The sequence below is a fragment of the Gallinula chloropus genome (assembly GCF_964237585.1).
Source record: "Gallinula chloropus genome assembly, chromosome: 17".
NCBI classification, from domain to species: domain Eukaryota; kingdom Metazoa; phylum Chordata; class Aves; order Gruiformes; family Rallidae; genus Gallinula; species Gallinula chloropus.
Genome location: NC_140102.1, coordinates 14,635,450 through 14,651,529, shown reverse-complemented (window position 1 = coordinate 14,651,529; position 16,080 = coordinate 14,635,450). Strand labels below are relative to the sequence as shown.

Here is a 16,080-nt window from a genome sequence, read left to right as displayed (position 1 = left end):
CTCCTTTCCTCCCAGGGACACCAAAGTGCACTTACACATGAAAAGTCCTTTCTCCTGCCTTCTCAGCCCATTTTTATTTCTTCATTCTTGAAAGAAAGTGCAGAAAGCAGTAAGAAAAAAAAAGAAAAATGGAAGTTTGTAGCTATTTACCAGAAGTAAAAAGCAAAGCTCTGCCAGGGAAGAGAAGGCAGGCCACTGGGAAATCCTCCCACAGCCCCATACCAAGATCTGAGGCAGCACACGCCTGTGAGAAAGCCAGGAAACACTCTTCCTACCCCCCCCAGGTAAGCAAGCTTGACCATGTCATCCTCATGCCTGGTTACAAGACCCAAGCCAGCTGTTTGGATTCTTCTTATGGAGACCAGCAGAGCAGAAACACTACCTCTGAGGGTGACTGAAAGAGGTACAAGGTGTTCTTCACACCAAGAGCACAATGTGCCTTCACCCCTTCAACCACAGGGCTGCACTGGAACCAGCAGTGACTTCAAGCCCTATGGATGCTGTGGTCAGCAACACAAGGTATCGATCCCAGGTCTGAGCAGCAATCAATAAACCCTCCTCTGGAAGGAATATACCTGAAGGCACTCCTGCTGGCATTACAGGGGGTGCTGTGTGGCATGAGGTGTGCATTATTAGCCCTTGGTTAGCTGTGTATAAAACCAGCAGCCCAGGGAAACCAGCAGCTCCACAAACCAACCACAGCTTGTAAATGAAAAATACACCTACTGGTAAGAGTGGTGTTTACTGACATGCCACAGGGGACAAAGGGCTCACTAGATTTAATAGATTTCCTTTACAAGGCAAATGAAAAACAGGGCAAGTATTTAAGCACTGGGGTATTGGATGCAAGAAACACAACTCCCTCTGTACCAGGGGTGATGTCCTGCCTTGGGGCAATGCCCACTGTGTACTGCTGGCATCCAAGCTAGTTACTGACAAACCCTGCCTCCCTACAAGGAGAGAACTGTACATCTTCATCATGGAAACGCCTCAGAAACATTCAAATTGCACTACATTAGAGATTACAAGGCTCCTACTCCCACTTCAGGCTCAGCTTGTGACACCCACTGCAGGAAAGCTCAGCTCCCAGTGCTCTACTAGCAAAGCCTCCTCCCAGCATCCACAGGGATCTCTCCCTAAGGCTCCCTCCACCCCATCTCCACCTACAGCAGGATTTGACTCCCACCATCATTAAGCCTGTTAGCAGGTTTTGTACATTTAGAAATAGCAAATGGAGAAATCCCAATGAAACCAGTCCTCTTCCCACAGCACGTGGCTTATGGTGACTCTCAAGCAGGGGATGACACTGGAGCATCCCCAGAATGGACAGTGTCAGGTACAGGCAGAGAGGGGGTTTGTTCCCCTGCTGTAGAGGCAGCTTAAAGCTGCAGATGTGAAGGATGTCCCTGCAACAAGGGACCTTACCCATGCTGAGCTGCAGGGCTGCAGCATCCAAAGGTGCTTGGAAGTGACAATTCAGGGCTCGATGCCTGCAGGCTGTGAGGAGGAACAAAACTGGCTTATTATTGCAGGACACTGAAGGACACCTTGCTAAACCTCTGCCAGATTTCAAGGGAAGCTTCCCAGCTTGCATCCACAGGCTTTCCACTTCAAAGTCCTTATGGCTTTTCTTGGGGGGTAAAAGGCACCAGAGGGGCAGACACACAGCCCTGAGGTGTATCTACATAGACACAGGATCCTCAGGAAACAGCTCCAGGGCAGCATCACAGCTGGGATGCCCCACAGACCACACACACACACAGGAGCAAACAGGTAAGAATATCTTCAAATTCCCACCTTTCAGGAGCAAATCCTGTTCTAAAGGGATCAGACACCCAGCAAAGTCTTCACCCCCAAAGTGCCCCAGCAGAACACACTATCCCCTGTAAGCTTTAGCTAATGGAACTAAGAAATACCTGTAATGCTGAGTTTAATCATGCCAGAAATTCTCCATGTGCATTTGTGGTGGTTTCCCAATCCTCAGACTGCCCTGGCAGCTGGCAGCAGCTCTTCCCTCAATTTAGGGGCTAACTTCTAACTTTAGAGAATAAAACTGTGCTGATTTTTTTACCTTTCACAGCAGCACAGCTGTAAGGAACAGAGAGCTGAACGGGCTGTGTGAGCAACATCACCTTTTACACAGCCAAACTCTCAGTACTGCTGAAAAAAGGAATCCACTTCAGAGCCAGCACAGAGCACACAGTGAGATGGCATTGTTCAGGCTGTGCTGAGAGCACCAGCGTCCCCATTTCTCACCAAAGAGGCCTTTTTTGGGTTTGTAAGTGGGTCCTGCTCATTTCTGAATGCACAGAAGAGCCCCAGAAGCAAGGGACATCTCCTGCACGCCATCCTTCCCCACCTCCCTGAGCCCTGACCTGACTCTTGCCCATGGGGTGAGCAGAGCAGGTACTGGGATGCAGTAAATCACTGGTTACCTGTACTCCAGGGTGTATCAGAGAATAAACAAGGGGGCTGCACTGTGATCCCTTCAGCAGGAGCAATGCTGGGTGCCATGGAAGTGGGGGAGGTTATGAAACAACCTGCCATGTCCAGACACAGGAGCCACCCCAGCACTGCAGGGACACAGCTGTGTCCTTCAGCCTCCACCAGCACTCAGCCAGCCAGTGGCAGAGCCACCAAGCCTGAAGCATCACACACCAAGTGAGGACAGAAGGGTACAGCCGCAGCTCGGAGGTGCCACAGGTTTCCTGCTCTGAGCAGGAGCATCCAGGTCAGGTTGCTCAGGACATCATCTGGGAGCAGCTTGAATGCAGTCAGGAGTCTCCTCTCCTCCCCAGACCCCAATCCCAGCATTCAGCCCCCACTCCCAGTTAAAACACATCTCCTTGCATCCATGCAGGATGCCCCATACTCGGGTACCAGCTCACAGCCTCATCCCATGTCCTTCTCACACCCTCCCACCGCAGAGCCATGGGCAGCAATAAGGTTCCCCCCCCATCTGAGCACAGCCCCATCCCTCCAGCTTCATCCTGGGGAGCCCCAAACCACACCCACAGCCCAGACCAGCCTCCCCAGCACTGAGCAGAGGGGATGATCCCTTCCCTCCACATGCTGGCTGCGCTTCTGCTCAGGCAGCCAGTGGGACCACTGATCTCCAATCCCTCCCAGTCTACCTGGGCACCCCTGTCCTGCTTTTGGCCAGGCCAGAGCTGACCTCCCCAAGCAGCCAGCACAGGTGAGCTGAGTTATCCTGGGCTGTTTTCCTCACCCCCTGACATCACATCCATTATGACTGTCCTTTTTGATGGGGGAGTGACATCAGGTGATGTGGAAAACAGCCCAGGCTGACTCAGCTCACCTGTGCTGGCTGCCTGGGGAGGTCAACTCTGGCCTGGCCAGAACCAGGACACCCCCACAGCAGCTCTTCAGCACAGCTGCCTTCCAGCCATCTATCCCAGAGCAGTGCTTGCACCCACCTCTGCAAAACATCACAAGGTTCCCATCACCAGACAGAGGTGGTCCCCTGGAAACTGTGCCTTTTGCATCAGCTGCAGACGGGCTGCGAGCGCGCCCACCCACCAACAAAGACACCGAGAGGCCAACACCAGGCCCAACATGGTGCAATCTCACCACATCTCCAACAGAAAGACCCAATTCTACACCCAAACCCTACACACACACACAAGAACCAGCCACCCCAGTGCTCCCCATCAGCCTCTGATGGGGTACAGCTACCGTGAGCACACACACAAGGGCATCCCACAGGCTGCCACAGGCCTCAGCAGCACGAGCAGGGCCCTGCAAGCTCCATGCCTGTTACACAGCCTCAGCATGGCCAGCACCCCCTGTACCACTGTGAAACGACTTGGGGCTCAAGCACTCCCCTCTCACTAATAAAAATCACCCCTAAAAATCACATCCCAGGAGCTATTCAAAGCCAGGGAGCCCCACAGCCACCTCCCAGGGAAGCTCTGCTGACAGGGAAAGGCAAAACTACTCAGAGAAAGCAAATTTGTTTCACCTGACCACAGGCTATAAACCTCTCATTGTTTTCATGCTCTGCTGGGGAACAACCCAATGGTAACAATAAAGAGCAAGTCAACAGCATCCAGCACCAGCCTCAGTGACACACACACACATGGGGATGGCAAAGCTTGAAGGTCTTGGTCTTTTAAGACTGTAAGATGAGGTTTCTGAAGCACACAGCCCCAGCACTGCTGCCTGGATGCCTCCAAACTGAAGGGTGAGACTAGTGACCTCTTACCCCACTTTGGGCACAGGCAACACCCCCTCTACATTTTTAAGGCAAAAGGAGTTTATTTAATGGTGTCATCCCCACTCACACACCAGCCATGGGGCACATCTCTGTCCTGCTGGCATGAGGACACCTCAGCCACCCCACGTCCGTCCTGGAGCCAGATCCACCCAACTCACCCCGTCTTCTGAACTGGGACCGGTGGGTTTTTGACACGTTTCCAAGAAGAGCCATCACTCCTGACAGTTGCAGAAGACCTGAGAAAAAAAAAGTTGGTGGAACCACCCCTGCTCATTTCACAGGGAAAAAAAAAAAAAAAGGAAAAAAAAAGAGAAAAACTTTAAAAATCGTGAAGATTCACAGAACTGAGGAGTTGGTTGCCATGGATATATTTGCTGCTGTGACAAATACTTTTAATTCCCTGTTCAGCTGAGTGACAGGCACAAAGCACCAAGTCAGCTGGGAAGTGCCCAACTCTGCACTCAGAAAGGAGGGCTGAGCTCACAGCCCTTCATCACCCCACGCTGCAGGGAGCATCCCTGAAGGAATGAAGCAAGTAACACAAATGTATATCCAGGCAGCAGGGCATCAAATGCCTTCCCAAAGGAGCTTTGCTGCCCACTCAGGGTTACCTGTGCAAGCCCCTCTAACAGCTATGCCATGGAAAGAAGCACTTTGCCCTCCTTTAGGGTGCCTGGTATCCACACCAACCAACAAGCCTGAAGGAAGAAAGTCTTCTGTGCACAGCAGTAACACGCAAGCAGTAGGCATGAAGGACAACATTTTCCAGCTCTGCCTCTTATAAAGAGCTTAGAGAAGCCTGCTCTAGCTATTAATAACAGATTAAGAATCGCTGCTTTGTGTTAAGGAAGGAAAAGAGAAGGCACAGACTCCCACTTCACCATATTTATCTTCCCATGCGCGGCAGAAGCCGCTTTAAACCGCTGCACAGCCCAGACAGCACGCTGCATCTAGAGAGATTTGGAGAATTGCTATTTTTAGGGAATGAAGGCCCTCCCCCCCTGAGTCACTGGAGGGACACACATCGCCCCGGTCGTGCTCTCCAAGCAGAAATACCCTTGGAGAGTTAGAGAAAAGATCAGGCAAAAACACCCCAAGGAAGGTAAGAGTGTGCCCAGGGCTGCTGGGCACGGGCAGACACGCACAGAGACCTGCTCCTGTGAGCCAGGCAGCACTGCTTCCCCTGCAAGCATTTCATCACTGCCTGCCCAAGCCCTCTGAGCTGTACAACATCACCTGCAAGTGCCAACAAGCGTGGTAGCTCAGCAGTGTCACACAGCTACGAGCAACATCACCCGACGACAACGGGAGCCCGGGGTGACAGAGAGCAGCAACAAGCTGTGCTTCAACCCAGGCACCCAGATGGCTGGGAATCCTGTGAGCGCCCGGAATGGGACCAAGGAGGGGGATGCCAGACTAAGGAGGGGACCCCGGACCAAGGAGGGGGAAAGAGGGGGACCCCGGACCAAGGAGGGGGAAAGAGGGGGACCCCGGACCAAGGAGGGGGAAAGAGGGGGACCCCGGACCAAGGAGGGGGAAAGAGGGGGACCCCGGACCAAGGAGGGGAAGAGGAGGACCCCAGACCAAGGAGGGGGAAGAGGAGGACCCCAGACCAAGGAGGGGGAAAGAGGGGGACCCCGGACCAAGGAGGGTAATTCTCTGCTTTTATCCCAGGGCTGCCACCCCAGATCGACTCACAGCACTGGCCCCCAGTACCACGCTTCCCATGTGCATGGCTAATTCTGAAGTTGATTGGTACCCAGCCTGAAGGCTCCTCACAGGCACACAGGCTGGTGTGAGTCAGCAATCGCTGACCCAACAGCAACAAGCACATCCAGCTCCATTATCCTCCAGCTTTAACCCCATCTGCCCGGCCTGCAGTTGTCAGACAGAGAAATGTCAAGTAATTAATTATTAAACCAGCTTTGTGATTGAAAGCAAACAAAGGCTGCTGTGAAGTGTACAAAGATCCCTGTCAACGTGCCACAGGAATGATTAAAGTAATTGAACGGCGTAACGGAGACCTGAGAGGAAACCCAAGCTGCCTGGCTAGCTGGGGCTTCAAAGCCCTCTCCCGTTTAGGATGTCAGAGCACAGCAAGCTGCTCGCCCTCCAGACAGCAGGCTGGGCCAGCTCCACGTGTCAGGGTGATGACCTGACTTGTTGGCCATCAGCATCAGGTCTGAAGAGACCTGCAAGCAGCCGAGGAAGGGCTCTGACATCACCGCGTGCCTCCGTTACCTAAACCCACCTGAATAAGGTACCCAGCCAGGATGCAATTGGTAGGTAAGCACAAAGGGATGTGGAAACACAGCTCAGCTGACTCGCTGCAAGAGGAGAACAAACCCAGAGATCAGGAGAGCCCAAGTCACTCAGACATGAGCACGGGGCACAGGCTGGGGGGAGCTGGCAGGAGGAGAGGGACGCTGCGCGGGAGAGAACAGCGGGTTCCTCGCGCGGCTTCTGACAGGGAAGATCAGCTCCTTCCCCACCGACTGCTGCAGGTGCAGAGGGCGACAGGCAGCAGCACAGGTTCACACCTGCAACCAGAGCACAGGCAGGCAGAGCTCAACATGCCCTAGAGAGGCCCCCAGGGGCTGCAGCCATAGGGCTCCTCAGCCTGCCCAGCAGCACACACCCATGTCCCAGGGACGAGCAAAGGCAGCCAGCCCACAACCAGCCCACACGATCAACCAGCAGCACGTGGGAGCAGAGTGACCTTCCCCTCCCCAGCAGAGGACAGTGGAGGTGGAACTACCCCTTCGTGTTCTCCAGCCACACGAGCCCAACGACTGAGAGCGGTGGTGGGTAACGTCTTACTCTCCTGTTAAGGATCCCAGCTCTGTACCTGCAAGTGGCTCCTGGAACAACCACAATGACACCCAAAACGTCACCACGCGATGGCCCTGGAGGCAGCGACGCGCGCGGCACGACCGCAGCCCGAGACCTGGATGCGTCGCCCCTCTCAAAATTCAGCTGCACACAAGACAAAGGAGTTACTTCTGCTACGATGAAGCATTTCAGACAGCACAAGTGACTCAGGATCACCTGGGCAGAAATGAAGTGTGGTGATAGCTCACAGCTCTTGTAACCAGCAAAGGGACCGAGCACAACACCGTAACGAAGGAACAGGTATAAACATCCTGATACACCAGTAATGACCAGGCGCTGAGGGAAACACCCCTAAGGTCTGTGTCCTGCTCTTCTGCACTGCTGCTGTTTGGTGAGCCCAACATCCATGCACGGGGTGCATCAGGAGGAGTGTGGGCAGCAGGTCACTGGAGAGGATCCTCCCCCTCTGCTCTGCCCTGCTCAGGCCCCACCTGGAGTGTTGTGTCCAGTTCTGGGCTCCCTGGGATAAAACAGACAGGGATCTCCTGGAGAGAGTCCAGAGGAGGCTACTGAGATGATGAAGGGCCTGGAGCATCTCCCCTGTGAGGAAAGGCTGAGTGAGCTGGGGCTGTTCAGCCTTGAGGAAAGAACACTAAGGAAGGACCTTATTAATGTTTATAAATATCTTAAGTATGGGATGCAGGGGAAGATGGCCAGCCCCTTTTCAGTGTCTGTGGGGACAGGACAAGGGGCAATGGCTGCAAGTTGGAGCATAGAAAGAACTTTTCCCCAGTGAGGGTGAGGGAGCCCTGGGACAGGCTGCCCAGGGGGTGTGGAGTCTCCTTCTCTGGAGAGATTCCAGCCCCATCTGGACGCCGCCCTGTGCAATATGAGCTGGGGAGCTGCTTTGGCAGAGGGGTTGGACCTGATGAGCTCTCAAGGTCCCTTCCAACCCCTATGATTCTGTGATTCAATGATCCCCAGTACAGTGCTGAGCTGGGAGCGGAGCAGTCGAGCTGCCACGAGCAGCCCAGAGAGCATCATCACTCCTCTCACACCCCTTCGAGCTGCTCAGACGCGCTGTGTCCCCCCCAGAGCCGCACACACCGTGTCCCCAGCTACCAGCACGGCAGAGGAGCCTCCTCAGAAACAGGCAAACGGTGGGACAATGATCAACAGCAAAGCACCATATGGGTGAACCAGCATTGTGGGGAAACACGATGACTGGGAAGATGGGTTATTAAAACCCTGTTTAGAAACACGGAGCTCAAAGTCACACCGTCCAGCTACGGGGCTGTCCCTGACACCTGCGGGCTCCAACACCCCACAGAGGACAAACAGCCAAGGACATTCAGCTGCTTTCTGTCAGCAGAGGGACAAGCTGCTGCTGCTGCAAGAAAAAAAATCATTGTGGGAGAGCCTCCCCCTCTCTCTCTCTCTCTCTCTCTCCATTTTATTCCATGCAAGCTGAATAGAAGGGAATGTTTTTCCCCCACGGGTGGTGAGCCCTGGCAGAGGGGCCCAGGGAGGCTGTGTAGTCCCATACCTCAGAGACACTCAGACCTCAGCACGTTACGAGTCCTGAGCCAACCTCACAAGTGGGCGCTGGACACAGCTCCCAGAGTCTCTCCTGGAAGCTCTCAATTACTCACTCTTCCCATCAGCAGTGGATTTCAAGCTCCTGCCTGAACTCACCACCTCAGGTTTCAGCTGGAGCCTGGAGAAGCAGAGGGAGGGGGGGAAAAATCCCCTCTGGGTTGTACTCGGAGAGCTTCCAACGCTAACCAAGAGTTAAGTGCTGGATAAACAAAGCTGGTGGACAATGCTGCTCCAGCAAACAGCTTTTCCAGGGAACCAGCCACCCCTGCCCTCCACCTCTGCAGGGTACACTGCCCCGGGCACGGGTCGCTCCTCTCCAGGCAGCCCCAGCAAGGGGAGACGCTGCTGCTTTCTGCTGAGAAGCTTCCACTGCACAGCAGCCACCAAACCACCCAGCGGCTCTTCCTTCTCCATTTGGTCCTGCCAGCACACAGAGTCCTGCCCAAAGGCCCCTTGAGTCACCAACCCCACAAACACAAGGCCACAGAGCAAACCCACAGAGGAGCAATATGTCCTAGGGACCCTGCTTTGGCAGGGGGTTGGACCAGATGGTCTCCCAAGGTCCCTTCCAACCCCTGTGGTTCTCTGAGCCACCATGGAAGCCGAGCAGAGAAAGGGGCTTGGAGAAGACAACGCTCACCTGGAGCATCGATCACACGAGCCCATGTTGATCTGTGATGAATTAATACTTCCCTAAAGATCCTCTCTAATCTCCTTGAAAACACTTATCTGCTCAAGGTGATGAGATTCTCCCGTGCAGACACGCTAATTATAGATAATGATAAATCTATAAGCGGCACCCTGCCCGAGCAGTTTAGAGGGAGTTCTGATCACTAGCAAGTCGAGCTGTGCCATGCCTTAAGCTGCCTTCCAACAGAGGCCTCACCTTCCTGCTCCACATTTCCAGGTCAGCCAGAAAACACAGTCCAAAAAAAATAACCTCAGAGGGACAATCAAGGGCGATTGAACAGGCACAACCATCGTGCTGTGAGACTCCTCAAGTGCCTAAACCCACACGCCTCACGCCAGAGGATGGTATCACCAAGGACATCTTGAAGAATTACTCTGCTGTTCCCATCTCCCACAGGTTTGAGGAAGGGAGTATGAAGGAAAAGCACGTGTCCTGCAGGGAAGCTTCGCTGGCAGCAAGACCCAACGGCTGCACCGACTTCACAAGGATGCAGGAGGCTTTAAGTGCTCCATTTGGGGAGAGCACTCTCATTAGAAGCTTCAATCCAGCAGACAGGTAGAGCACCAGCATCACACCTGGCTGCAGGACAAGCACCACCACAGCTCCCAAGAGGCCAGGCAAGACTCTGAGTGTTCAACTCTCCAGGCAAAACAAACAAATGAAAGAATCTCTACCAGGAACCACCATCCGGCAGCGGGACGGGCTGGTTTCTTACACAAGCCAAACAGCAGGAAACTCAAATGAAGAGAAGAACTGCAACCCAGAGCTAAATGAACACAGCAGGAGGAGGCCACCTGGGCAGGTGTGTCAGCACACAGGTGAAACAAAGCTTGTATGGACCTAGTCCTGAATCACCAGCAGCTAAACCTTCATAGAATCATTAAGGTTGGAAAAGACCTCCAAGATCATCCATCCAACCATCCCCCTACCACCCATGTCAGTCACTAACCCATGTCCCTAAGAACCTCATCCAGCCTTTCCTTGGACACCCTGAGGGATGGTGACTCCACCACCTCCCTGGACACCCTGTTCCAGTGCCCAACCGCTCTGGCTGAGAAGAAATGTCTCTTCATTTCTAACCTGAACCCCCCCTGGCACAACCTGCAGCCATTCCCTCTCGTCCTGTTGCTGGTTATCTGTGAGAAGAGGCTGAGCCCCAGCCCACCACAACTCCTTTCAGGGAGTTGGAGTTGGAGAGAGCAGTAAGGTCTCCCCTGAGCCTCCCCTTCTCCAGGCTAAACAGTCACAGCTCCTCATCAGACCTGTGTTCCAGCCCCTTCCCCAGCCTGGTTGCCCTTCTCTGGACACACTCCAGTGCCTTGATGTCTGTCTTGTAGTGAGCAGCCCAAAACTGAACACAATATTTGAGGTGCAGCCCACCAGAGCTGAGCACAGGGTGATGATCACCTCCCTGGTCCAGCTGACCACGCTACCCCTGACACAAGCCAGGATGCCATTGCACCAGGGCAGCCACCTTCCAAACTCAAGCTCCAGGCATCAAAAGCCAGGGAGACGAGGAGCACACAGCAACCTGCCTGCCAGGGCATGATTTAATCCACAAAGCCTTCAGCAGCAGCAAGAAGAAGTGCAGGGATGCCCCTTCAGTGCTGGGATGTGCCCAAAGACCCAGCGGCAAGCAAGACATGGAGCAGTGGGAGACCCCACTACAAGTTATCCCTGCAAACAAGAGAGTCTAACAAGCAGCAGGCTGCAGGTTGCCCAGCAGCCAGCCTGTTCCTGTACAAAACCCCACAGCCCAACACCTGCAGCCAGTCAGCCTGAGGTGGTACTGCAGTAAGAAATGCCCTTGTAGCCCAGGTCACCTCCCAGGAGCCCGAGCTGACATTTGACACCCCAGCCTTAGTTTTGAAGAGCATCCTGGAGGCTTTCTTCCACCTAAGATACAAACTTTCCATGTCCTGTACCATATTTTGGTACTCCTGCCTCCCAACCAAACTAACTCAGCTCTCACCCTGCCCAGCAATGAAAAGGTGGCCCCAAAAACCCTTCAGCACCCCCTTTTCCCAGGCAAGCTGCTGTGGGTCTGCACCAGCTGAACGCTCCAGGCAGCTTCCAACTCCTTCACACGCCGCTCAGAATAATTTCCTTGGGTGTTTTTGTTTGTTCCTTCAGCCTAAAACAGATCAAACCGTCTTAAAAATAAACCCAGGCGTTCCAACCTAAAATAATTGTTGAAAAAACCCACTTGTTCACTCATGACAGACTTGGCACCAACACAGAAAAGAGAAAATACACTCTGAGGCGGTTACAAGTGGAGCATTAAACTACAACGACCTTTTCAAGCCCTACAGCTCCACAGGGTCAGATCCAGACTAAAAGAGGCACAAGCATACCAGAAAGGATTACAAGGAAATTACCTCCCAGTCATTCAGCTAATTTACTCACAGGGGGGGTTTGTCACCGGGCTGGTTTTGTTTGGCTGGAGTTTGGGAAGGGGGGGGGTGTTGAGTTTGGGATGAAGTTTGTGTCAGGAGGAAACCCAGCTCTGGCAGGGAAGTCCCTGCCCATGGGGTTTGGTGCTTTCAAGACAGACACCGTTATAAAAGCTCTTCTTCACTGTCCTTTACCATCCAGGAGCTTTTCCACCTGCTGAAACAGAGCCAACACAACGCTCCACAGCAGAGAAGGTGACAGAGCACTTGGAAGACAAGTGAGGAGAACAAACGTGACCCTTCCCAACACCAAAACCCTCCAACACCCCCCCAACGCCTTTGTATTCCCACAGGTCAACAAGAAACACCACAGGACCTACAACAGTGACATCCCCCCCCCCATCCCATCCCAGCTCAAACCTCCCCATCGCCAGCACCTGCCTCCATCATCCTCCTCCTCCTGAGGGCCCTCTGGCATCAAAACCCTTGCGGCAGGCAGCAAAGCAAGCCCGGCAAGCCTGGGGAGCCCCGGCTAGGGACCCGAACTTCCATCCTGCCCCCAGCCCCGGCCCCGCATCCCCCCCTCCTCGGCCGCCGCAACGCCCGCGATCGCCGGCGCGGCGCTGGGAAGCGCTGCCGGGGCCCGGCCAGGTTACAGAACCGAATGGATACGGGGCTGGGAAAGGGGGAGGAGAGCAGCTGCGTCCCGGCTGTCCGGGCTGCCGGGGCGGCTGCTGGAAGCGGCGGAGGGATGGGGACAGAGGGCTGGGCGATCCCCCCTCCTCCTCCCTCCCGGCTCCCGGGAGGCCAACCCCGAGTTCTGTAATAAATAAGCAAATCCGTCGTCCCCCTGTCCCCCCCGTCCCAGCCCCGGTCGGTCCATCCCAGCGCTTCTCCCGCTGCGAAGGCGCCGCGCCCGCCGCCGGGGACACCTGCCCGGGCCTGGCGGGGGCCGGACCGCCCCGGAGCCAGCTCCGGGCAGCCCGTACCAGGCGCTCGGCCCGGAGGACACCGCGCCCCGTACCCGCCGCGGCAGGGACGGGCCGGGCCGGGCCGAGCTGCCAACGGTACCGGTCCGTTCTCCCCCCCCCCACCCCCAGCCCGTCTCCGGTACCTGTAGTAGCTGAGCAGCCCGTTGCTGAGCACGAACCAGCGGCGCTGGTAGCCCTTCAGGTAGTTGGTCCACTTGAAGAGCCAGCCCTTGTAGGTGTCGGAGCCCGGGGCGGCGGGCGGCCCCCCCGCCGGTCCCCCGCCGCCCCGGCCCCCCGGCTCCGCGCTCATGGCCGGCAGCTCCTGGCAGGCCAGACAAGGGACGGCGTTGAGAAGAGAGACCAGCCCGCGGGTGCCGGTGCTGCTGCTGCCGTCGCCGCCGCCGCACAGCGCGGCCGCCTTCCCCATAGACCCCGCAACGCGGCGCAGCCCGGCCCGGCGGCTCCGCTCCCGCCGCTCCGCTCCGCCGGGCACCGGCGCGGGGGGGGGGGGGGGGCGGCGCCGCGCCCACGTGACGCGCGCCCGGGAGGGGAGGGGAGGGGGGAAGAGAGGGGCACGTGAGGCGGCGGCGCGCGCGCCCCCTGGCAGCGGGGCGGGAACAGCCCCCTGTGCCCGCCCCCGCCATTTTGACCCCCGCCGCCATTTCGCGCCCCCGCCGATAGCAGGGGGTGGGTGTCATGATAGCGGTGTCGTGACAGTAGTGTCGTGGCTTTGCCGTACCAACCCCGCCTTTACAGCTGCGCTGGTGCCTTGTGGAGCGCAGAGGGAGGCTCTGGAGGCTGAGGGGGGTGCGGGTCAGCCGCAGTCCTGAGGGGCCCTGCAACCCACCCCAGCTGTGTCGTTGTCCCGTCCCCCCCCTCTCTGAAACCACCGAACACCGCGGCTCTTACAGTGTTTGTGAAGAGGGTGGCCGGGGTGGAACACGACCCGTCAAAACACAGCCGGGCTGTGGGGTTGCTGGGTGTGGGGGGGGCAGAGGGACCGGCCCGGGGGCAGCGGTGCCCATGGGCTGGGAGAAGGGACTGGCACTGCTGAGGTAAAAGTCCTTCTCGGTGCCGCCAGCCCAGTGCTCCTGTCCCCATCACCTGCTCCTCTGCCAGCCAGGCCTGGTTTTTATGAGCTGGGTTGTGTCTGAGGGGGTCCCTCTCCACAGTGAACCCAGCAGGGCACCTGTGGGAGATGCCCCCTGACAGGAGTCCCTGCGTTTGCTGAAGTGCCTCCCCCCCCTGCTTTGCCCTGAGCTGGAGGATCGCCTTTCTCTGATCCCTCTAATCTGCTCTGATCCCCCTGATCGCGTTACTGCTCACCCATCACCTGCATGTGCACCTCTGCCTGCTCACTCGGAACCTGCAGCCCTGGAACCAGCAGCTCCTGGCAGCACTGCTGGGGTCTCACCACAGCCCACGACCGTGACCCCAGGACCAGCCATCTCTGTTACAGTGTGACAGTTGGGAGGTGGACCCGCTGAGCTGGAAGGGGGAGTGTGGCACAAGGCCTGTGGGGAGCCCCACAGCACCTCAGGGGTTCCAGCAGGCTGGTGGCAAAGCAGCAAGTAAAGGTCTCATGCACAGGTGGCCGGTCGGAGGCTGAGCTGGGAGGCGGCCAGGCTGGGGCTGGCCATGCGATGAGCAGGTCATGGGCTCCCCCAGCCTGACACCCGCCCTGCAAACATCTCTAATACGCAGTGATTTGGGTTAGGCAGCTCCTCAGGTGAAGAAAGAAGTAGGCAAACGCTGTCACTGCTCTGGACAGAGCTTCTGCCTCCTTGAAGCCAGCTGATTGTTTCCTCCCGTTCTAAAGAGATGCCCCTCAGCTGTGAGCACCAGCACCTCTGGCACTAGCAGGCACTGAGGCAGCTCGTAAGGGCAAGTCCTACACTTAGAAACAGCCCAAGAGTACTCTGCACTCCAGTTGGAAGCATCTGGTCTGTCACCCAGCTGAACGGCTCTCCAGAGAGGGGGATCCTGCATCTCACATCCCTGTAGTTCAGGATGCGCTTGGGATCAGGCCCTGCACTGGCTGGCAGACGTCCTGCAGTTTGCATGGAGCATGCTACAGACATCTTGCTGACCTGTGACATTGAACCAAATACAGAGCCAAGGACAAATCTGTCAGGGCCTCCTGTTCAGAACTTGGGGCACTGCCGTGGGGTCAGCCCTTGAATACCTCCAGTTGCTCTTTATCAGTAGCAAAACGGCCCCCTCTCCAGTTTGGTTTGCATTCAGCAGGGAAAACCATCTTACCCCTTTGGCTATACCCATTCCAGAACAGAGGCAGGCAGACCAGAACAGGGGCTTGGCTGTTTGGGCTTTGCAGCCAGCATCACTCTTGGGGACACAGAGAGGCTGCCAGGAAGGACTATGGAAGTTGAGGGTAAAAATATATCACTGGAAGACTGGATCTGAAACACCATTTGCTCCCAGCCATGTTAAATGCAGAGTACATGAGAGGAGGTGCCAGGCTTTCCTGGTAACACAGAGTGCCTCAGTTTCCCCAGAAAAGGAAACAAGACCTAGTACACTGTGTACAACCATATCCATGCCCAATTTCTGCCCTAGCAGACAGAGGTTTAAAGAACTCTGTGGTATGAAGCTGCCTTGTGGCTGCTGAAAACAGGAGGCCAAGGGAGGAAATAAACCCACGGGACTCGTACTCCTGCGATGGGGAAAGGCTGCAGCGCACTCCCAGAGAATCCAGAGGAGAAGGTCCTGTCCAAAAACTGCATTAAACAGGGCACAGGCTGGCTTAGGAAGTGGTTTGCAGGGTTGGGAGCAGGGTGGGAGCCGGGCTCTGCCACATCCCACCCATCAGATGGCCCTGCAGCCTGCCCAGTCAAGATTTGTGTCACTTCTCCCACTGACCAGCACCGATCCTGCAGTGTCCTCCCACAGAGAGGGACATTCCCGGGCTCAGAGATCCACACAGGCAGAAACCCTGTCAAGTGAAGGGCCTCATCCTGCCCCCAGGAATGATTTTATTGCCACCTTCCCTAAAAGCAGAATCGGGCCCTGACACAGGAGCAAGGAACCTAAAGCCAAGGAGAGCAGCCAGGAACCTGCACTCCTGGCCCAGCCCCTCATCAGGAGACATCCTCCTCCTCCTCCTCCTCCTCCTCCTCTTCCTCCTCCTCCTCCTCCCAGAGGTAGCAAAGCCAAACCTAAAACTGTGAGATGTGTTCTCAACCCACTGCAGCAATACACACCAACTCTGAGAGGCAGCCCCAGCCCCGGGAGGCCTCAATGCAAATGCTCTCTCAGATCTAAGGCTTTTATCTAGAAGAGCGCTGTCCCTGCAGACTCAGCAGTTTTGTCAGGAGGAGAGAGCAGAGATTTTGTGCT

General features: G+C 56.0%; 1 protein-coding gene across 1 annotated transcript in view; it reads right to left on the bottom strand.

Annotated features, from left to right (window-relative positions):
- The window catches only part of OSBP2 (oxysterol binding protein 2), a gene marked incomplete at its 5' end in the record, with an annotated part of 108,444 nt that extends 95,294 nt beyond the window's left edge, over positions 1–13,150 (bottom strand). Inside the window, 2 exons of the mRNA XM_084272273.1 lie at positions 4,396–4,473; positions 12,867–13,150. Of these exons, the coding sequence (XP_084128399.1) occupies positions 4,396–4,473; positions 12,867–13,150 (362 nt within the window). The remainder of the gene's footprint in view (positions 1–4,395; positions 4,474–12,866) is intronic.
- Between the last annotated feature and the right edge of the window lie 2,930 nt (positions 13,151–16,080).